Source organism: Malus sylvestris, chromosome 14 (genome assembly GCF_916048215.2).
Source record: "Malus sylvestris chromosome 14, drMalSylv7.2, whole genome shotgun sequence".
In the NCBI taxonomy this organism is placed as follows: Eukaryota; Viridiplantae; Streptophyta; class Magnoliopsida; order Rosales; family Rosaceae; genus Malus; species Malus sylvestris.
The window spans coordinates 19,013,775-19,037,087 of NC_062273.1; the positions used below are offsets into that span (position 1 = coordinate 19,013,775).

Here is a 23,313-nt window from a genome sequence, read left to right on the forward strand (position 1 = left end):
AAAGTATTAGATAAGGAGGTTGGATCTAGCAGCACTGACTCTTTGGAATAACTTTTGCGCCCAAGACCAAGAAACACTGGAATTCCACCTTCTTCCAATCCTACACAACCACAAGATCATGTTGATACTAATGATAGCTCTACTACAAGATTAGGAGACTTGCCTACCACCGGAGGTAGGAATGATAAAGGATACAGTGGAGCTGGAGGTAGTGGTGGATATGGAAACTATGTTGGACCACCTCCTGGATTTATGAGCCTCTTCACTGGTGAGGCAAACTTCATGCATGCAACACAGGATGAGGACCATGGCAGTAGGCGGGCAGGACTAGGAATTGGTGCCATAGAGAAGGTCTATACTTATAAAGAAAAAGGCAAGGGGATTTTGTCAAGTCAAGAAGATTACTCGTTATCTATAACTTTGGACTCTGTTGGAGTGGGAAGTAGTAACTATGGTTATACTCATAACCAACCATTTCCCTACCCTTCATATCCCATTCTTGTTGGGATGGAATTGAGCGACTCATGGAAAGAATCTGAGAGTCAATCTTCAAATGATTTTGCTTATAGATAACGTTAACCAATCTCAGATCCATATGGGTGGCATGTTAACAATTACATGCAAAACTATTTTGGGAATTTATCATTTGATGACTACTCTTCACAATGCACTTACTATACACATAGAGATGATGAAGATAGTGAAAATTTTGAACCTCATAGGAACTCTATGTGGTACTAAGTCACTCATGTATTTTACCATGCAATGTATAAAGTGTAAAATATTGTACTAATTCATTATATATAAATGATTATGGTATGTTTAAACTTCTTTAATTAGTTACTACATATTTTCTACACTTACAATGTTTACCAGCTCGTTATATAATCAACTTAAATTAGTTAAATCCATCATGCAATGCATTTCCTTTCAATTTTTTGTGATAAACTAATAGATAATTGACTAAATAAACATCCTACAAAGTTTCAATAAAAATTTTCAAGTTTTTCTTACAATTTCCGTGGTTTTTATTCAATTTTTATCGATATCGATAATATCTCGATATTTTCATCTATATTTCCATGTTTTTAGACTACCAATATTTTCGATATCATCGATATTTTATAGTTTGATTCTTACCAATCCATTTTCATCACAGGGCTAAATATAGCAAATTTCCCATTTTCTTTTAATATTTGACCCGGTACTCACGGTTCGAGTTGATTCTCCAGAGCTCAGTCCGTTACGACTCGCGACTCACCAACTCACAACCAACCTCTCTTTCTCTCTTTCCACACTTTATCTCTGCAAAACTTCAATCTCCTCGGAATTTTCTAGGGTTTTTCAAACCTGAACCCGGCGAGCCAAAACGGCGCAGTTTCGCCCCCACCAGCAGACGGAGCACACCCTTTTCGTGGACCTCGCACCACCAGATTTCTAGGGTTTTTCATGTTCTGCAGAGCTTTCATGTCTTATGAATGGAGATTATTTCCCTCACTCTCTCGTCTCCTCAAACCTTCGTTGTAGCCCTAATTTTCACTCTTCTCTCCTTTTTCCTTGCCCTCCTCGCCGTCCGATTACTCCCCGACAAACCCAAATCGGGCGGCGCTGCCTCTGCCACCTCGTCGTCGAGTGGAAGCGGGAAGGTCTGCACTTGCTCTGCTCGTCACCGGGAAGAGGTCTCCGATTCGGGGGCCGTAAGCGCGCCGCACTTGAACGGCGGGACGGGTACGGACGTGACGGAGAAGCCGACGACGACGGCGGCCGTACTGGAACGGCAGACGGGCGCGTCGATGATGGAGCAGCTGGTTCCGGAGATTACGACGCATGCCCTTAGCTATCTGGACTACCCGAGCCTATGTAGGCTTTCGATGACCAATTCGCTCATGCGGAAGGCCGCCAATGACGATAATGCTTGGAAGGCACTTTACCATAAGGTATGTGATTACTGAATTTGAATTGCATTTGAAGTATTTGAATTTGGGTGTTTGTTGGAATTTGATTTGAAGGCAAGGTGGTTGCCAATTGAAGGGATTAGTGTGTTTGGTTGCCGAGAAAATGTGGGAAAATTGGGACCCTTTATGCATCTCTATCAATCGAAAATCCATTGTGATTGTGTTTATAGTATTGGAACAATGGAATTGGGTCCCTGCATGTTACTTATGATACATTTTCTAACTTGGGAATGTGGTTTGACATGTGGGATGAGATTATGCTCTTGTATGGCCACTTTTGGTACATTATGGGTGCCTGAGAGATTACAAGATTAAACCATTTTATTTTCTTTTGGTGTCAGTTTCGGTTAATGGATATCCTTGGATTCAGTCTCCATATTATGGACGCATGATTCTTTAAATGATGAAATTCCTTCAATTTAAGCTTCCTAATGCGCGACCGTTTTGGTTTATGGATAACATGGGATTTAGCCCGAGAGATTGCTCGTTGAGACAGGTGCTGAGTTTAATTTGGAAGCAGCAATTTTGTCCGTCTTTGAAACCCTAATCCATGCCCCTTTTTTTATTTTTGGCATCCGATACCAAAAACATTTTGTAAGAATATTTTGTTATGGGTTTTCAAATTTTCTTTCAGGACTTCACATTGGAACAGGATAGCGTGACACCAGTTAATGGATGGAAAGCTTACTACGCTGCTACAAGAGTGATTGTGAATATCAATACCGAATTCTTTAACCATATCCGAGGAAGGTCACTTCCAGAAATGAGTTGTTTATGGTTGAATGCAGATTATGTGAAGTGTGTTCATGCCTCTGGAGAACTCTTTTCAGGGTAAGATGCCTCATTCGTGTACAACAGCTGCATTTCCTTTATGACTGTTTTCTTCTGTTAAGTTCGTCCAAGTGATTGTGAAATTTTGTTTCTTCTTTCGTGTTAAGTTCGTCCAAGGAAGGAAACTTTGGTTTGTAGTTTGCACCTTATTATAATGACACCAGAGCTAAGTCGTTTTTGCTTCCTATTTAGGTATAATGCTGTTATACAGAGTTGGCAACTAGCATTTAATTGGGAGCAAGGGGTGAACTTTCAGATTCGAGATGTGTGTGCCCGGGTTCTGACAGATATGGCTTGGGTTACCATGAAAACGTTTGTTGAAATCGACACTGGGCTATTCAGTGTGACTAACGTCTATGAGTTCCATAACGGGCGATGGTACATGGTGCATCATCATAGCTCTGTGATGGATGGAGAGGGAGAACAGCAGATTGTGCAGGGGTAACAAAGAAAGGAAGATACGATGATACCGATTATATAACATAATACTAGTTTTAAGAAAATAGTGGTATCGATTGCAGTAGAAAGTCGATTTAACTTTCGCTATATTTTCTCTGGAAAGATGCTTTCAATTTTTCCAACCTCAGTTTTGGTTGTTTTCTGGTCAAGAGGTTACCATTTCCTTTTCTCTTTCTGTTATTGCTATTATCATAATTGTTCATAATTTGTTTTTGCGAAATTAATTATTTGGATATGAAAATGAGTTTGTGCGAGTGAGACGCTGAGATGCATATACATGAGGATTTCCGTCTTGGGGCATCCTAGTATTTTTCAGTTCTTTGTCAATGAAAGATGATCCATAATCCGATGTTTTCTTAACAAAAAAAGGGCTAATGAAAGGTTGAGAGAATTTAGAATTAGAGAAAGCAAGGAGAGCTAGTGAATTTAAAATGAAAGTTAAGAGGTGGAATGATTCTTACTCATGTTTAAACGCATGCAACTGAAAAAAATTAAGCAATTCTAATACCTATTCCCTGTAATGGTCTGTGAATGTTGAAAACATGGACTGGATATGTGTTGAGTGTCAAGACCTGATTAGTAACGAGTTTTGCAGCTTAAAACGAGGATGATCAATTAAAGCTCAATCGAAACACTATTTTTTCTGTGCGTGCTTCTGTTGAGTTACCATGTTGTATTGTTGTGCGTGATTTTGTCAGGTTTAGGTGAATTTAACCATGATTCCGAAAAGCAAGATAAAAGAAGGCAAAAGGAGTTGTCAGAGTAAATGAATAAATATAATAAGGTGAAGTAAAGAAGCATCTGAGGTTCCATGGTCTAGCGGTTAGGACATTAGACTCTGAATCTAGTAACCCGAGTTCAAATCTCGGTGGAACCTCCATTCTTTTTTTTTTCCCACTTTTTCTAATATCAAATATTTTTGGTCCGAAAACAAAAAATGAAAGAGTGGGAAGGAAATTATCCAGCCCTCTCACTTCCCTCACACCACCACCACCACCACCACCACCAAGACATGGCTGCAATTCCATCCCTCCACAGCAACAATTCTCATCATAACCTCCTCCCCATTTTTAAATCTTCCATCCTTCCGTATTCACCTTCCTCAGTTGCAGAAGATCATGATTCCCTACAGCTGCCCAATCACCATCCCCCACTCAACAGCTGCCCCTCAGGTACTCCAAATCTTTCACCTCATTTTATCACAAACCCACCAATTTTAACTTTTATTTCTTCCACTACCTCATGTAATGACACTACTCTCTTCTCGCACCATCCCATGGCTCACAACTTCCAGATTCCTCGCACAAGAATCTCTCCTAAAAAAGGAAAAACTTTTCTTTTCATAGTAGCTAACATATTTTGGATGTGGTTTATATAAATGAGATTAATACTTTTACCACTTTGAGGTGAGAACATCACAACCAAGGAAGAAAATATCGGTAATATCGGAAATATCGGTAGTCCGAAAATACGGAAATATCAATGGAAATATCGGGATAATATCGATATCGATAAAAATTACATGGAAACCACAGAAATTGTAAGAAAAACTTGGAAATTTTTATTGAAACTTTGCAGGATGTTTATTTAGTCAATTATCTATTAGTTTATCACAAAAAAATGGAAGTAAATGCATTGCATGATGGATTTAACATTATCAAGTTGATTATATAGCGAGCTGACAAACATTGTGAGTGTAGAAAACATATAGTAATTAATGAAAGAAGTCTAAACACACCATAATCATTTATATATAATGAATTAGTACAATATTTTACACTTTATACATTTCATGGTAAGATACATGAGTGACTTAGTACCACATAGAGTTCCTGTGAGGTTCAAAATTTTCACTATCTTCATCATCTCTATGTGTAGAGTGAGTGTATTGTGAAGAGTAGTTATCAAATGATAAATCCCCAAAATAGTTTTGCATGTAATTGTTAACATGCCACCCATATGGATCCGAGATTGGTTGACGTTGTCTATAAGCAAAATCATTTGAAGATTGAGTCTCAGATTGTTTCCATGAGTCGCTCGATTCCATCCCAACAGGAATAGGATATGAATAGTAGGGAAATGGTTGGTTATGAGTATTACCATAGTTACTACTTCCCACTCCAACAGAGTCCGAAGTTCTAGATAACGAGTCATCTTCTTGACTTGAGAAAATCCCATTGCCTCTTTCTCTGCGAGTATAGTCCTTCCCTATGGCACCAATTCCTGGTCCTGCCCGCCTACTGCCATGGTCATCATCCTATGTTGCATGCGTGAAGTTTGCCTCACCAGTGAAGGGGCTCATAAATTCGGGAGGTGGTCCATAATAGTTTCCATATCCACCACCACTACCTCCAGCTCCACTATGTCCTTCATCATTCCCACCTCCGGTGGTAGGTAAGTCTCCTGATCTTGTACTAAAGCTATCATTAGTATCAACACGATGTTGTGGCTGTGTAGGATTGGAAGAAGGTGGAATTCCAATGTTTCTTGGTCTTGGGCGCAAAAGTTCTTCCAAAGAGTCAGCGCTGCTAGATCCCACCTACAGCTGCCCAATCACCATCCCCCACTCAACAGCTGCCCCTCAGGTACTCCAAATCTTTCACCTCATTTTATCACAAACCCACCAGTTTTAACTTTTATTTCTTCCACTACCTCATGTAATGACACTACTCTCTTCTCTCACCATCCCATGGCTCACAACTTCCGGATTCCTCGCACAAGAATCTCTCCTAAAAAAGGAAAAACTTTTTTTTTCATAGTAGCTAACATATTTTGGATGTGGTTTATATAAATGAGATTAATACTTTTACCACTTTGAGGTGAGAACATCACAACAATGTGATGAAAGTAAGCATATGATCCACTCAGTTTATCCTAATTTCATATTTTTGTGAGGACATCCTATTGATGACAAGACCACTCGTTCCTACCCAAATTTTTCTTCAAAGTAAAAAGTCGTAAAATGCTATCATTTAATATTACGGTCTAGTAGTATTCTTCTTCACTTGTAAGTGAGAAGCCTTAGTTCGATTTTTGTCGAATGAGAATTTGAACCACATTATTGCTAACTCATTGTAAGGCTAAACCCATTCCCTTCGCCTTAGTGTAGAAAATATCGTCTGTTTAGAAGAAGAAAAAAAAAAGGTCAGTAAAATGCTTTTACACTTGGACCAGTAAAATAGTGAAACGTGGGTGCATAACTGTACTCCATTGCGCACGGATAAAACGGCACCCCCAAATATACAAGAACACGGGCCCACAATGACACAGAGCTTCCCCAATTAAGCCAAAAAGAAGAAAACTCATAGATTTTTCTGCGCCACAACCGAAAATAAAATTAAAAATGGAAGCCGAAACGGAGCAGAAAATCGAGGAAACGGTGCGGAGAATCCTGGAGGAATCGGACATGGACGAGATGACGGAGTTCAAGATTCGGAAGCAGGCGTCCCAAGAGCTGGAGCTCGACCTCTCCAAGCCCCCATACAAGGCGTTCGTCAAGCAGGTCGTCCAGTCCTTCCTCGACGAGCAGAATCAGAAGGAACAAGAAGCAGCGCAGAAGGACCAAAACCCAGAAGCCGATGGTGCACAGGAACGGGAGTACGATGATAACGGCGATCTCGTGATTTGCAGGGTCAGCTTTTTCTGTTTGTTTTCGGAGAAAATTTGAATGGAATGGATTTTCTGTTGTTGGGTTTTTATTTTTTTGTGTTTTTGTTTAATGGGGTTTCGTGGTTTCTGGGTTATGATTGTGATATGCAGCTCTCGGCAAAGAGGAAGGTGACGCTTCAGGAATTCAGGGGGAAGAATTTGGTGTCGATTAGGGAGTTTTACTTTAAAGATGGGAAAGAGCTTCCTACTGCCAAAGGTGATTTACTTAACTTTAATCCGATTATTAGCAGCTTCTAATTCTCTGTATTTATATCAGGAAATGATTTGAGTTTGTAGCTGCAAGTTCTGATTGTAGAGGTTAATTACTATTCATTTGTATGGACTTGTTGATGGATGATGCAATGCCATCATTTTCGCATCATATTGAGTAATCGTGTTGTGATTAGCTTTTGTTTCGTGTTTACATTACTTTTGAATGCATTCCTGGGCTTCATTTTGTACAATCTGACTCGAGAATGTGTTCCTTTTGGCTAACATAAGTTATGGGTTTGCTCGTCGACTTGGTAGTAAAGGATCAGTGAGGGAATATGAAGAAAGAGGCCGAGTATCAAACTGGTCATAGTAAACTACCAATGCTAATTGCTCTACTTCGTTTTGTGCATTGTTTGTTTACAGTCAGTGATGGTAGCAGTAGAGTGGCTTTCAGTCACTTTTTTTCCTTATATTTTTCATACCCCTTTCTCCCTGATTACCTTTGCACCGAAATTGAGCGAAATATTGCTTGTTTCTAGATTTCTTAAGCGTTGGATGTATGGATACCTGTGACGGTCTTTAGTTTGTCTACCGTGGTATTTATGTAAACTTCTGTCTGCAGGAATAAGCTTGACAGAGGAGCAATGGTCAGTCTTCAAGAAGAATGTACCTGCTATAGAGAAGGCCATTAGTAAGATGGAGTCAAGAATCTAGTGAGAATATAGCATCTGGAAATTTCAAAATCCTTTTTAATCTGTATTACGTTGTTTGTTGTGATGAAATGACTTGGCTTAGGCTTTGGGGCTTCAAATTGGTCACTTGATGTCAGAATATGTTGTTTAGAACTCAAATACTGCTGTCATGTTTCTAATTAGCCCATCATGTTACGAAAACAACCTGTTGTGATCTCTGTTATCTACCGAAAGTTTGTAGTTTATCTTTGAAACCCTAAGTAGAATGTCCTAGCTGATATGAAGTGTGTTGTTCAATTGTTATATGCTATCTCCCCTGTTTAGTTCAAGCATTCCAACAAGGAAGAAAAGCTAGGAGGAAATAAGTAAAACATAAATGGAGGATGCTTTTTTCCTTCGTCTTTTCGAGGATTAAGGAGTTATCTGAAAAAAAAAAGAAAAAAAAAAGAAAAACACAGACAGCAATACTCATACACATCGAACCGTTCATAAATCCCTTGCCTTCGTCATATGTACAGAATACTAATACAAAGTTCACAAGGTAATCGAACATAATAACTAAATTGATGTTCTCAATCAAGCCAAAAAGTAGTTTTTTTAGCCCTCTAAAACATTGATTTGCCCTTAAAAATCTGAAAAATACTGGGTCAGAGAAGTATGATGTTTCATATGACCCAGCCTTTGTCCTTTCCAGGACCAGGGTCAGTGGGAGGCACCCTTAAAACAAGTTGGAGAAGTTAGACTTCCTCCAACCACCACCTCCTCCCCAAGGGCTCTTTGTCTTCTTTGGAGTGCTTGCCCAGCCTCCACTTGCAGCCATCCTCATCGTCTCAATCAACGCCCCAGCATCGCCATTTTCGGAAAATAACTCCTCCAATTGCTTAGTCTCGATCACCAGCTTCACCCTCCAAACCCCGTCTCCACCAGAAGGCAGCACCTCAAGAGCCGATGACCCTTTCGCCAAATTCTCCACGAAATCTGATCCTGCACAAAATGACTTCTTCACTGGCTCAGCTTCAGCAGCCTCCATGACTCCAACTTCTGATCCTGCACCACATGACATCTTCACAGGCTCACGTTCTGCAGCCTTCTCCAGGACTTCAACTCCAAGACCTGATAACCCGTTCACCAAATTCTCCATGAAATCGGATTCTGCACCAAATGACTTCTCCACAGGCTCAGCTTCTGCAGCCACCGGTTTCTCAGCAACCCGATTTCGGCAAAAGGGTTGGTCTGCCTTCAGTGGAAGAAGGTAGTACTGGCCACTAGTAAGGGTTTCTTGGTCAGACATTGGCAAGGCGGCCTTGCCTTGTTGGAAAATGCCATAGCGTGGAAAACCAGTGAGGATTTCAGCAGCTAGTATAGGGCCTTTAAATTCTAGGACACCCCCAGAATCTGTAAGAACCCTAATAGATTTAGGACACTCCCCAGTGGTTCCTTTGAGAGAAGAACAATTCCCCATTTGTGAAATTATTTTTCCCACCTATGGCCACAATTTCAGTGCCCGTATATATTTAAGGTTTTGGAATCTTTTGGCAAGATATTAGTGGACAAACATTGGATTGGAGGGTTGTCAGAAGAGATACAGATTGTGTTTTTGTTCAAAATATGTAAATGGATGCATGTGAAATTTTGGACCGTTGGGACAATTATTTTAGGGTCAAATTTCGAGTTGATCCAAGGCGAAGGAACAGAGTAAGAGGTAGAGTCGTGAGTTAAAATAATAGTAGGAAAATACACACACACACACACATGTAATATATGTAGCATCTCTTGAAATTAGGTTGTCAATTTTGCAAATATGTTCAATGTATCAGCATCACGGGTTGAATAGAAGGGTGCGTCTATTTAGCATCTCCGAAAGAAGCTCTAAATTTCTATTAAATTAGTTTGAGTAGTGATTCACACACTTTTTCATTTGTTTGAATAATACTTTGACTACTCAAAGAATAAGTAGAAGATCCTACTCAAAACTTTTCGTTTTTTATTCATAAACCTCCATGTTTATATAAGAGCAGTTTATATTATAAATCACTCTCTAAAGATCTTGTCTACAAAAAATCAATTAAAACTAAAATTATTTAGTCATCCAATTGTATAAGAACCAATGGATGGAAATGGTAACAACAATACGAATTGTCTATCTATTTGTTACAGTTGATTGAATTAACGACCTTAGTTTTAATTCATTGTTTGCAGAGATGATATTTACAAAGTAATTTATAATATGAACAACTTCGATTTTTAGCACAAAGTTCTGTAAATCAGACACGAAAATTTTTGAGTAGAAGTTCTTACTCATTCTTAAGTAGCCAAACATTGCTCCTTTTGTTTATCTGCATACCATGAAAAAACATAAACATATTCATCTATATGTTGGAGCTGAAGAGGTAAAACAATAAATAGACAAATTTAGGTTAAAGATATATAGCTCATGTTTTCGAGTTTCAATTTTTTTTTTTTTAAACAAACGATATTATCTACATTAAGGGAGAGGAGATGAACATAACCTCACAATGAATCAGCAATAATGTAATTCAAATTCGCTTTTGGTGAGAATCAAGATGAACTTTAAGTTTTAAAATAAAAACGAGTAAAGCATGCAAAGAGAATAGTAATAAGTACCAGAGCTGTATTTGGCACAGTGGCGAAGTGAACAACCAAGTTTGCAGAAATGAATAGTCTGATCCACAACGGTTGCAGCCTCAGCCGTTCCACTCATGTTTTAACTTTTCTTCAACGCATTCTGCAGTGAGAGGCAAACCGCAATCTCGAAGACATCTTTCGAGACATTTTCCGTCCACTGCTAGTGTAGGTCTGGTGCTTAAGAGAGAGATTATCATCATAATCACCACAAAGCTTGTATGGGCGACGCCATTCAACTTTATTTTGATAAATTTCGAACTTAAAAGTCAATATTTGACGGTTTACTATAATTTTCAAAAAGTTAGTGTGCCAATCCAGGAGCCCAGGGACACCTTTATACAGGTTTCACTGTCTTGACAATATGTAATTTTAATCCCTTCATGTGTATAAGGAAGCTACTTAAAGTTTACATATTAACAGAAAGATTAGGTAAACAAGTAAAAATTTATTTTGAAATTCGTAGTAACATCTTTGAACGGATATGTTTAAGATAATGCTAAGATCACATTTTTGCACCACACCACCGTATGTGACAGTATATGTGAACATGCCACATCAATTTTTTGCACCACACAACCTTAGATTTGTATTAATTGGTGCATGATACCGAATAATTTCTCTCAAATCTCAATATTGTTGTCGAACTACGGAAGCAAATCGAAAAGATAGTGAACTGTATAAGTCACAGACCCATGCCGGGCTTGCCGTGGAAGCAGGGATTTGTAAGTCGTCATTTTTTTTACTGATGACATTCTGAAAGCTAAAAAACCTAGCAAATTCACTCAACCAAAGTTCAAACTGTTTGAAGGCATGACTGACCATGTCAAACACATTTACGATTTCCGGCAACAAATGGTTCTCAAAGGGGATGATGAAGCTCTTCTATGCAAGTTTTTCGCCTCAAGCCTTTCGGGATCACTCCTAATTTAGTTCAGGCAGTTGAAACTAAAATCCATTGCAATTTCACAGAACTTTACAAGGGCGTTAATATCTCAATATAGCGAAAAAAGGATGCCACAGTTTTGTTCAGCACAATGCAGGATACGTAAACGGTTGCATGTGAAATGTTGGACATTGGTACCAATTATTTATTTTAGGGTCAAATTTTAGTTGATCCAAGGCAAAGGAATAGAATAAGAGTTTGATTTGTGGATTTGTATTTGCCTACAAATGTTAGGTGTTTGGTTTTTAGTCCGTATAAATTATAGGCATCTGTTTGGCTCTTCAATTTGACGAACATGTTCAATGTATCAGTACCACAAGGAAAATAGTGAGAAGTTTCGATAATTTAACGTGCAGTTTTGACCTGAGTTTTGATTAACTAAAATGAGGAATCAAATTTGAGACTTATGTAAAAGTGAATGCTAATATAATAACCAATTCAATTTCAAGTACTTTTATACAGAGATAAAATTTGTTATAGGAGTTTTGAGCACACAAGAGTAAAGAGTTTGAGGTCCCCCAAGTAAATGGAGCGACAACGCAATGAAGTGAATGCATTCAATTAGGGATGGGTACGGGCAGGCCCTAAATTTAGAGACACTGTACCAAACTCATTTGGGAAAAAAAAAAAAAGGTCGGGGCAGAACAGATCGTATTATTTTGAAAATAGGACTGGACTTAACCCAAACGGACCAGTTCCTACGGGTCCACAGGTCTTTGAAATACACGTTTTTCTAAAGTGCAGATCTTATGTGCCGACCAAATATGGTCCATTGAATATAATTTGAATGGTGGAAAACGATTTTTTTCCAACTTAAACTCTTCCTCTCCCCAACAGCAATTACCATTCTTAAAGATGTTGTCCCCCTTGCCCAAAACTCTCTCGAAAACGATTCCAAAAAAAATTCAGACTTCCTCCCTGTTCGAAACTCAATCGAAGTTGTCTCGTGCTTGTCATTTCCAGCCGGCGTTCAAAACTCAGTCAACTTCATCACCACACGGTTGAAACTCAAGCGAAGTTTGTTCGAACTTTTTTCCAGTCGGTTCAACCGAAAGGAAATGGTGCTTGCTTCCTTCGAGTCGCATTTAGAGTCCTTGCACAATACTCGACGTCATACTTTTTCCTCAAAGTCAATTTGAAATTTGGTGAGTTTGGAAATTTGATACCCTATAAATAAACATTGCTACTTCCGTTGAACTTGATTAATTAGTTAAGTGTTTAGGGTTAATTATGCATGTCCGTTGATGAAATTAGTTGAAATTTGGGGAGATATTTGGAATTTTTGGAAAATTTGGGTGCGATATGTGGTTATGAAGTGTTGTTGATAGGTTGTGTATAGGGGCTATTCGTTAACTTTTGTTTTGTTGAATGAGTCGGGCACATTTGAGAGGATGATGAAGCTGTCACATGTGGAGAGAGGGGTGGGGTGGAAAGCGTGCGACGGGTGTGGTGGGACCAGGTTTGTGCCATGTATAGAGTGTGGTGGGAGTTATAGGGTGGTGGTTGGGGATAAGGGAGTAGGATTCTCTCCCCTTCCCTCTCTTGTTCTCACACTTTCCTTTTTGTGTTTTTCTCTTGATAAAAAATTCAAAATAAGATGTTGACGTGGCTTAATTCATACCGTTTAAATAGGAGGGAAATGAAGGGAAGAGAAATTAGACGGAGAGAGAATCCTACTATGGGGATAAGAGGGAGAGGTGCCCCCAAGTGTAACGAGGATGGGTTGGTCCACTACGCAGCTTGACTGTCCTCTTACTCCAATTCGTAATGTGGTTTGACACGAGAAAAGCATACTCACGATGGGAATTCTCATTGTGGTCAATTATATACAATTTGATATTTCTAGCGTTATTGGCATAACGCGTGATTGCATGAGATATAATCATAATGACATTTGTTGTAATTTCTCATCTACATAGTGTTGTGTATGTTGGAGTTTAAACTATCTTTTTCTCCTAATGCTGTCTTAGGTTTTGTATTGGTGTTAATAAATATACAATTTCTCGTAAATTGATTTGTAAATTATGGCAAAAACAACTAAAGAAAGATGATGACTAAATACAAAAAAAAAAGTATAAACCAAAGGAGGGCCCAACCGGGTTCGAACCGGTGACCTCTTGATCTGCAGTCAAATGCTCTACCACTGAGCTATGGACCCTTGTTGATCTAACTGTTCCAATTAACTCTATTTACCCAAAACCACTAATTGACCTATTGTTGGTTCCGACTAGAGGAAAAAGAGAGAGGAGAGTGACGCGTGCGACTATGAACACCGAAGAAATGGACAGCCTTCCAATTTGTAGCCATCTGTTCCAAGAATCCATGACAAAATTTAAGGTCTTAAACGTGAAGTTGTGTCTACGAATTCAATATGCTAAAATTTACCAACATTAATCCATATGATTGGACGATAATTAACGGGTGACAAGGTGACGCATAATAACCGACTCATGTAATATAATGTTTGATAAAAGTCTTATTTAATAGAAAAGATTAACCGGCCCGCGTGAAACAATCAACATTCTGGACGTTCAACTTCAAGGTAGCGCACCCCTTTGGACTTTAGAATCTGGATTATCAACTATCAATATATCCAAGCCTATTCAATCGTTTCTGTCACGTTTTGGAGTCAATATTTTTGTTTTTCCAGAGCAGAGACTCGAGAGCCAGTCAAAATACTACATAAATTACGTTATCATAGTAACGTTCACGATACCAACTAAAGAAATAACAAGGATTCAAGAATAGAGAAAGAAAATGGGATAAGATGGGGCGAGTGTGAGAATACGAGGAAAAAGTTTCATGTCGGTGAATGATCAAACTATGCAAGTGCTTATAAGAAATTGAGCAACTCTTCACATTTCAACTTCATTCATGGTATCAGAGCAGGTTAGCCTATATATGAAGTCTAATGGTCACATGTGATCCATGCCACTTCATTTGCGTTGCTTACATATTAGGTTTGAAAATTTCTCACAAGTTTTAATCATCTAACGCAATCTAGAGATAGGCCGACACTTACTCTGGATCCAAAGTGAATATAACAGTACATCTGACCTTACACATGAAACTGATCCTGGCTCGAACAGTACAAATAAAGGAAACGTCATATAGACATTCATGATGAGCAGATATAACACAAGTATGAACATGTCATAGTTTGTAAACGCAACTAATAATAAAATGATAAGGTACAAGACCTTTATTGTTTCTTAAGTAAGATATGACATTACATACCTTCAATCATAACGCAACTAAAAAAACTAATTAACATATTATTAAGGCAAAGACTCACTCACAGATACTAAGTTTGAAATGTTGCTCAAACTAGGGAGGACTAGGTCGCCGATAACAACCGTACCTAAACATATATAGAGAACTAACCATACAATAGAGTAAACTGACTTATTATTTTAGCATATTCCCGCAGTGCTCGTAGTTACATACGATTAAACGCAAACGAAACGTCGTGTATTGAACAAGTTATGCACGTTTCAAGACAAGAGACAGAATTGTAATGCCGCGCTACATTTTTCTTCCAAAAATTTCTAGGCTGTCAGCTTTGCAGCATACTACAGACTTCGCCACTGGTTCGGACTGGTTGCAAGTTGCAACAGGCAAGTGGCGCATTTGTTTAATATGTGTCTATGAGCTTATAATGTGTGTCAATGTGTCTACAAGCTTTAGGTGCCTCATCTCGCGAAACTAACGAGTAGTCATTGTTCTGTCCCAGCATAAGGATGTTGCTGATAAAGATCAAGGGGATTAAAGTGCATCATAGTGCAGCTCGGATTGAAGCAAAGTGTTCTTAGTTTAAATGTTGAGGCTTATAAGCCATTTGTAATGGACGGTCTAGATTAAAATCATTACATTCAAATTTATTAAAAACAACATGATCTTGCTAAGTAAAAAATGCAGTAACACAGGTAGTATTTCGATAATCCAAGTTCTTTCCATCCCTCATATTCCATCATAAGGATTCCGTTCTCATCATCTGGACTTGCTTATACATTGCAAGAGAAAAACAATAAGGACAAAAGCATAATTATATATGGGCTCCTTGCAAAGGATTATACATATAGTTATATTATTATACACACTATTTTTATATGTATATATTCACCATCTTCTGATTGATTCTTCTAAAACTCTTCCCAGATTCTCAACGCACTATATCCATATTTGGTGCCAAGTAAGCCCTATGGTTCACTATTCTCTCTTTTCTTCACTAACTTCATATCTTGTATTTTATGTGCGGCCTTTGTATTTTGTTGTTGTTCAAGGGTTTTGGTCTGCAAATATATCCAACAGAGACAGTGCCTGCAGAATTGTACAAACATACATTAATACATGCAACTCGCTATATAATCCGACGACAATCAATGTGCAACATTCTATGGTGAGAAGTGGTGTTACTAATCCAAACACGTGTATATTCGTTAATACGAAAAACACACATAAAATCGTTGTCAACCCGTACTGTAATACATGGATTGGCAACAAGAGTGTTATCATCACACAAATGTGCCAAGTAGTAAGTTTTGGTTATGTGGGCATTACCTCGGGTACGCTAAGTTCAAGTCGGAATTTAGGGCCGTCGTAGTGGTGAAGAATTGGCCTGAACGAGTCCTCTTCGAGTGGCTCACAAACTTTCCGAGTAAAAACTCGAACCTGAGCTGGAAAGCGTGACTCGCCGGGACACTTCTTGTCCTCCCAGGCCGACGGATCAAAGTTGGTCCCTCCAAAACTCGCAGCCTAAACATTAACACGCAAGAAAGGTTGTTAGGTTTTATAGCAAATATTGGGTAAAACTAGTGGTTGGTACGTTTTTTCCAAACAAAGAATATAAACCTCCGTCTAGAAGTTTGGCCAAAAGTTGAATAGAACAGGTAAATTCCACTCCAACTACTTCAAGAAAAAATAAAAAGTCCAATGGGCAGATGTCAGCTGCAGAGGAATACAAACCTCAAAAATTCCATGGAGTTGGTGGGTGGAGTAGTTGTAGAGGAACAGGGGCAACCCCGGAGTTATCGCCCTCACTGAATCACGATATCGTGGAGGCAATCCTGCAAATTCACAATAATTTTTAGATCCAAACCCTACCTAATAATAAAGAAAATTAAAAAAAAATTACTTTTTTTTTGTAGAAAAATAAAAAAAACACCAAATATTGTTAGGCTACAAAGAAAAAATTAATTGAGCAAAAATATGATGGGAAAAAAAATTAATAAAAATTAGAGGGGAATGGCATACCAAAAAGCTCCCTCTTGAGATTCTCTTGCATGGTATCATTGTTGCAGACAAAGATGTACCCACCAATGGTCTCATTTCTAGGCAGAGACTCGGCCGGCGGAAGCGTCTTAAACCTCTTATCCACGCCACTCTTGCCATCCTTGTTATTGTCATCGCCGCCGCCGCCGGATTTCTTCTTACCGGGATTGCTGTTGCTGTTGTTCTTCTTCCCAGTTTTCCCGCCATGAATCTGATCTTCCTCGTGGGCCTTGTTCTTGTACGGCTTCAAATTCATAAAGTTGTTGTTGTTGTTGTGAATTGCAGGCTTGGAGTAAATCCCCTTGTTGAAACCGCCATTGAGACCAACGGCGCTATTCTGCGACCCGGCAGCGCCGCCGAGTTTCCACCCGTCGTTGAAAGCGTTGTTGAAGTCCGAAGCTTTTGGGTTGAAGCTGTTCCATCTGTTGTCGTTGAAGTCCGAAGCCTTTGGGTTGAAGCTATTCCATCTGTTGTCGTTGAATCCGTTGTTCAACTCCGAAGCTTTCGGCTTGAAGCTATTCCATCCGTCATTGGAACTGCCGTTGGCGTCGGAAAACGCCGCTTTCGGCTTCAGATTGTCGACCCACGAGTCGTTGAACCCGTTGAAATCGGACCCTTTCGGGGTCAAATTAACTATCGGACTCACTTCTCCGCCGACCTTTATATCGAAATTCCTCCTCTCATCAGGCCTCTTGCTGTACGAATTGCTCCAAATCGAATCGTTGATGTTCAGATTTGCGAAATTGGAGCCTTGGACTCGAAGCTGATCGCTGAACTGCCAAAACGACTGTTGGTTGTTCTCCATTTTTGTATCAAAATTCGATTAAAAACTACAAATCGCGATCTGGGTTTTTGAGAACACTGAAAAAATCGATCTGGGTAATTGAAAGATTAGAATTTTATGCAGTATGCATGGAGATTCAGAAGACTGCGTAGATAGAAAAACAGGGGAGGTGAGAAGATGTGAGGGGAGAAGTGTGGAGTGGATTGCTAAATAAAGGGGATAATTTATTTACTATTGGGATCGTAAGAGGAGGAAATTTCTGAGAGTTAAAGGGGTTTGAAGATTGCGTGTTGATTTGTCAAAGGCAGATATATACAAATATTTTTTAATTAACTTTTTCGAAACGAAATTGGAAGAAAATCACAAAATAACTTTTTATTTTCGTGAGATTATTGAGTTTGAACTAAAAGGTTTGGGTGATGATGTTAGGTGATGACAGCATAAACGCGTTGAGAAGTGGGAGGTGATGTGGCAGATGGAGAGGAGGAGAGAGAAAGTGAGGAGTGAGAGTGGAGCGGGGTTGGATTTTGTCGCGGTTTCTAGAAGGTGTAGGAGGTCCGGTGGAATTTGGGAGAGTTCATACTAGTGAAGTTGTGTTCATTGCTTGGGAGCGAAGACTTGGACAAAATGGAAAATAGACACGGAGGACGCGTAATAGTGTGCGTATACATCAAATGTATGACTTGGCCTTGCGGTTTACACGTCTAAATCAAGACTCTACACGTGAAGGGTTTCATTTGGAGCTAAGATATGGTGGATTGTCATCTGGTGACGGATTGAGAATTGGTGATGGATTGAGAATTCTAACATTGAATGGTTTTAATCGAGGTACTCTAAATGCTAGTTGGGTATCGGACTAAGGCCTAGGGCCTATGCCTCTAGACTCTCAACATGGTTTACGCAGGGTTAACGGACTAGACAGGTTTAAGTAAATTTATTATGACAAATAAATGATTGTCTATTTGCCTTAAAAAATAACTATATTTGTATAATTGGTTTATCATTACATGTAACATACAAAAATATTAGAAATTTTGTTTTAGTGCTTCAGTGAATTTGATGACATGAGATGAAAGCTTAAGTGGTCATTAGTTTGCAGTACCTTACGAAATATTTTTCAGATGTATGAATTTATAGTAATTTAAAAAAAAAAAAAAAAAGGTGTTCTCTTTGTTCCTCTTCATTGGAACATGAAAGAGAAAGTCCTTCATTGGAACCATGGTCCAAGAACAACAAAGTCATGGTGGTATTCTTTATGTTCCTCTTCGTCTAAAATTAGATCTTTATTTTTGGTTCAAAACTTATGTTGCACTTCATTATGATCTTCCCTCTTCCACCACCTGCCCAAATTGTTGGGTGGTCCTCGGAGGTCTTCACACGCTTCTTTGGACGTTCAAGTGGTCCTAGGACCACCCAAGTCCATGAATAAAATCGCCCCGGTCGTCATCTTACCATATGGTCACTATGTGCATTATACATCTTAAAAAATTTATGGTATTTTGGAGTATAATATTTTTTTAACGCTTTTAGCGATTCAATTTTTAGTAAAAAAAATATAAAAATAAAGATTTAACAGTTTTGAAAGTTCGAAATATCTCCTACTTCGGATCAATAGAGTTTTTTTTTTTTTTTTTTTATATACTTTTACTAATGAATAACATTATTGTTCATTAACATTAGAACGAAAGTGAATTTACTCCCTTTTTCTGTCTTCGGTTAGTATTTGTCTAATAATTATGTTTGATTGACATAACACTAAGGTTTGAAAAAAAAAAAGATTAAAAATTTGATGGGCCAACTAATTGTAATGATCCTCGTCACTTCACACGAGCCTTTATTTAGCAACCGAATTTTGTTGCGTTATTATTATTTTTTTTCTAACATTCAGACAAAGATCAATTAAAACAGTGATTTAAAAAAATCTCAAGACTCGTTTATAAGTACTTTTAAAATGTTTAAAAATTATTTTTGTGAAAATATTTTTTGAACCAATCTTTAATAAAAATGTAAGTGAATCTTAAGAGAATCATATAACTATTACTTATTGCAGAAAACACTTAAAGTACTTTTGAACTTAAAAATATTTTCTTTAAAATCTTTCAATCATTTTAAAAGTACTTCTAAACGAGCATTTAGTAGTATTCCAATCCATTTCTCTTTTGTTTCTCTTCCATGTTTTGTGGAATGTATTGAACCATTTTTACGTGCCTTTCTTTCAAATATCAATTAATTAGCAAAATATTTTCACCATTGTTTTGTACCATTTAAGGGCCCGCTCTATTTTATTTCTGAGTTTTTGGTTTCCGCAATAAGATTAGACAATCTAGCACTAAAGAAAATACCCCTCAGACAAAAGGGTTTGGGTGGATCAAATAAGGTTTTGTCGCCTAATGTTTTACCTGACAAAAATTCGTTGGCCAATTTTAGAACAAAGTCGTCACTAAATGTTTGCATGACGAATATTAAAACTTTGTCAAACAAATATTGTTTGCCTGATGATAATTTTGTTGAGCCAAGTGTGATGACCAATTTGACACGACAAATATAAACTTGCCCAATGATAGCATTAGGTCACTAAAACTCATTGTTAAGCTAGAATAGTATCATAAATAACAAAAATTGTACAATTTGCCCAACGATTTTTTTTCCACTATTTCATCTGGCAAAGTTGTATTTTTAGGAAATAAAAAAAAATTACTCGACAAAACAGTCGTGGGCAAGGAATTTAAAGAAAATATTTAATACAAACACATGCTTGACGAAGATACTGGTCGGGCAAATTTTTTAATTAATTAGTTTTAATTATATTAATTTAAAAAGAAATCACAATATAAAAAATTATTTAATTTATATTAATACTGAAATATGCGTACAATTATACTGAACCTGAATAAAAAAATTATTATTGCTGGAACACGGTCTCTAAGTACGAGAAATTTTTAGGTGTTCCCGTCACCCCACATCACCATGGACACTTGGTGTACCCATCCAATCAGGGGATGCCACGTTTCCCATTAAATAATCTTTCTGATTTATTTTTTAAGAAAATCAATTAAACAAACACTTTAATGCGAAACGTGGCATCCCCTGATTGGATGGGTACACCAAGTGTGATGGTGATGTGGGGTGACGGGAACACCTAAAAATTTCTCCTAAGTACTCCATCTCCAACCATTGCTGTCTGGAAGATGTCCCCTTGCAAGCTAAGAGCTAGATGAGGAAAATCGCCCAACCATAAGCTTACCGATTAGTCATATTTGCACTCGATTTCTAGTGTAAATAAAAAAGGGAAAATTAGAATATCCTATGGTTTTTCTATATCATTTAGATTAAACATATGTGCCTTTTTAAAATTTAATTAAGGGTAAAAGATTGTTTACTACCCTCATGTTTCGTGATTTTTAACATTTAGTACATCAAGTTTTTTTCGTCTCAGATTCATACTTAAAGTGTAAATTTTGGGACAGTTTCATACATCCGTTAGTCAAACTGTTAAATCTGCCGTTAATTGTGACGTGGTGCCCATGTAGACAATGATTAGGCGCCACGTGTCATCCACGTTTTTTTTTTCTTTCTTCTTCCTTCTTCTTCCTCTGGCTGTAACTTTTTTTTTCTTCCTCATTCTCCTTCTTCTTCTTCTTCTTCTTCTTCTTCTTCTTCTTCTTCTTCTTCTTCTTCTTCTTCTTCTTCTTCTTCCTCTTCCTCTGAATGTACCCAGATTTAGTTTTTTTTTCTTCTTCTTCTTTTTACTTCTTCCTCCTCCTTCTTTCTCCAACTGCAACTTTTTTTTTCTTCTTCTGCTTCTTCCTCCGACTGCAACTTTTTTTTTCTTCCTCCTTGTTCTCCTTCTTCCTTCCTCCTTCTTCCTTCCCTTTCTTCTCCTTCTTCCTTCTTCTTCTTTCTCATTCTTCTTCTTCTTCATCTTCCTAAAAAAAAGAAAAAAATTGTTGATGCACAAAACCGGAGGTCTTGGAACAACGTAAATTCGACCGTGAATCTGCATGTAATGTAAATAACACAAGATGTATCGTGGTTCACACCAAGATTTGGGCTACGTCCACACTGATTGTATTTATTTGAGAGAGAGAGAGAGCTCTGAGAGAGAGAACGTTAAGAGAGGGTGAGAGGGCCTAGGAATTGGCATCCCCTAATTGTGAGGGTGAGGGGTCCTTTTATAGAATAAGGACTTCTCACTTATTACATATTTGCCCCTTCCTTTATCACATAATTACATTTAAAACTCTCGAGTATTTATACGAGGCCCTAAATATGGTATAAACAGTAGTCCCCCAAGTCTTCAGTCAAGATAGTCTTTTGGCTGGAGACTTGAAATTCAGTCCATGTGTGGGCCGAAGTAACTAGATGTTGTCTTGAACTGATGCTCGATATGAGGCAGTGCTCAATCTGAAATGACGCTCAACTAGAAGTAGCACGTTGCGAGGCTGCTCGGCTCGTGGCTTATGTTGCCTTGGTTGGCTCGGCTTGCGGCGTTTGAAGGTGAGGGAGTCCCTTTTATAGAATAGGGGCTCGCTCCTCAATACATGAATGATGGGCTAGAGTTAATGCTCTCTAATGATGGTGAAGGAGTCCATTTTATAGAATAATGGCTCGTTCCTCAATACATAAATGATGGGCTAGAGTTGATGCTCGCGGCGAGGCGGTTGCTCAGTAGGCGGCGATGCTCTCTAATGGTGGTGAGGGAGTCCCTTTTATAAAATAAAGGCTCGCTCCTCAATACATAAATAATGGGTGCTCTCTAATGAAAGTGAGGGAGTCCTTTTTATAGAATAAGGACTCGCTCTTCAATACATAAGTAATGGGCTAAGTCCCCCAAGTATTTTTCATGAGGCCCAGTTGGGGCCGAATATATGGTACATAATGTAGTCCCCTAAGTCTTCGGTCAATAAAGTCTGTTGGCTGAAGACTTCAAATTGAATCTATGTATGGGCCAAAATGGCGCTTGTTCGGAGGCGGTATTTGTATACCCTGCACTGAAGCTTTGTAAGTAAAGCTTTGTAAGTGAAATTTTATAAGTGAAGTTTTGAAGATCGAGCTCTGTAAATGAAGCTTTTGAAGCTAGAGCTTTTGTAAATGAAGCTTTTGAAGTTGTAGCTCTGTAAATGAAGCTTTTGAAGCTAGAGCTTTTGTAAACGAAGCTTTTGAAGCTGATTGACATGAGTGATGCTCATGAATGTTTGATTGACATTAGTGATGCTCATGAATGTTTGATTGACATGAGTAATGCTCATGGATGTTGAAATGAGTGATGCTCATGAATGTTGACATGAGTGATGCTCATGAATGTTGACATGAGTGATACTCATGAATGTTGACACGAGTGATGCTCATGAATGTTTATTTATGATTGATATGAGTGATGCTCATGAATGTTTATGTATGATTGACATGAGTAATACTCATGTATAATATAAAGTACTGGGCATACTTTTGATCACCTAGTTAGTGGTAATACTGGCAGGTTGCCGAATATTTGTGGAGTACTGGGCGTATTTTTGATCACCTGGTTGGTGGTAATAACTGCAGGTTGCCGAATAATTGTGGAGTATTGGGCGTACTTTTGATCACCTGGTTGGTGGTAATAGCGGCAGGTTGTCGAATAATTGTGGAGTACTGAGCGTACTTTTGATCGCCTGGTTAGAGCTATTTTGGGCTCATGGGCATTCGCCCTCTATACAACATTCCAGCCCTATTTATTTTGGGCTTTACCGTTTTTTTTTGTTTTTTTTTACCCTCTGATGGGGTTTATACAGATATCTCCGAAAGATACGAAAAATAAATTACATCATTCAAAAATAAGGAAAGTAAATCACATCATTCTGGTAAGGTGCTTATTCCTTGCTTTTGCTTTTC

General features: G+C 38.3%; 4 protein-coding genes and 2 non-coding genes across 6 annotated transcripts; 3 read left to right on the forward strand and 3 right to left on the reverse strand.

The window, feature by feature from the left end:
- Positions 1-1,187: 1,187 nt before the first annotated feature.
- On the forward strand, positions 1,188-3,486 carry LOC126599938 (F-box protein SKIP8-like). The gene is made up of 3 exons (XM_050266414.1): positions 1,188-1,937; positions 2,590-2,786; positions 2,979-3,486. Exons 1-3 carry the CDS (start codon positions 1,479-1,481, stop codon positions 3,229-3,231), a joined length of 909 nt encoding a protein of 302 aa, XP_050122371.1. The 5' UTR covers positions 1,188-1,478; the 3' UTR covers positions 3,232-3,486.
- A 564-nt stretch (positions 3,487-4,050) lies between these two features.
- On the forward strand, positions 4,051-4,122 carry TRNAQ-CUG (transfer RNA glutamine (anticodon CUG)). Its single transcript has one exon. It is a non-coding gene; the product is annotated as a tRNA-Gln (tRNA).
- Positions 4,123-6,515: 2,393 nt separating this feature from the next.
- On the forward strand, positions 6,516-8,101 carry LOC126599941 (RNA polymerase II transcriptional coactivator KELP). The gene is made up of 3 exons (XM_050266416.1): positions 6,516-6,876; positions 7,005-7,110; positions 7,729-8,101. The coding sequence occupies exons 1-3, from the start codon at positions 6,589-6,591 to the stop codon at positions 7,818-7,820; spliced, it is 486 nt and encodes a 161-aa protein (XP_050122373.1). The 5' UTR covers positions 6,516-6,588; the 3' UTR covers positions 7,821-8,101.
- A 182-nt stretch (positions 8,102-8,283) lies between these two features.
- On the reverse strand, positions 8,284-9,371 carry LOC126599940 (uncharacterized). The gene has a single exon (XM_050266415.1). The coding sequence runs from the start codon at positions 9,258-9,260 to the stop codon at positions 8,517-8,519; it is 744 nt and encodes a 247-aa protein (XP_050122372.1). The 5' UTR covers positions 9,261-9,371; the 3' UTR covers positions 8,284-8,516.
- Positions 9,372-13,473: 4,102 nt separating this feature from the next.
- TRNAC-GCA (transfer RNA cysteine (anticodon GCA)) lies at positions 13,474-13,545 on the reverse strand. The gene has a single exon. It is a non-coding gene; the product is annotated as a tRNA-Cys (tRNA).
- Positions 13,546-15,319: 1,774 nt separating this feature from the next.
- On the reverse strand, positions 15,320-17,679 carry LOC126599669 (B2 protein-like). Its single transcript, XM_050266085.1, has 4 exons — positions 16,641-17,679; positions 16,353-16,453; positions 15,948-16,142; positions 15,320-15,707 (listed from the first exon to the last, which is right to left on the reverse strand). The coding sequence occupies exons 1-4, from the start codon at positions 17,461-17,463 to the stop codon at positions 15,666-15,668; spliced, it is 1,161 nt and encodes a 386-aa protein (XP_050122042.1). The 5' UTR covers positions 17,464-17,679; the 3' UTR covers positions 15,320-15,665.
- Between the last annotated feature and the right edge of the window lie 5,634 nt (positions 17,680-23,313).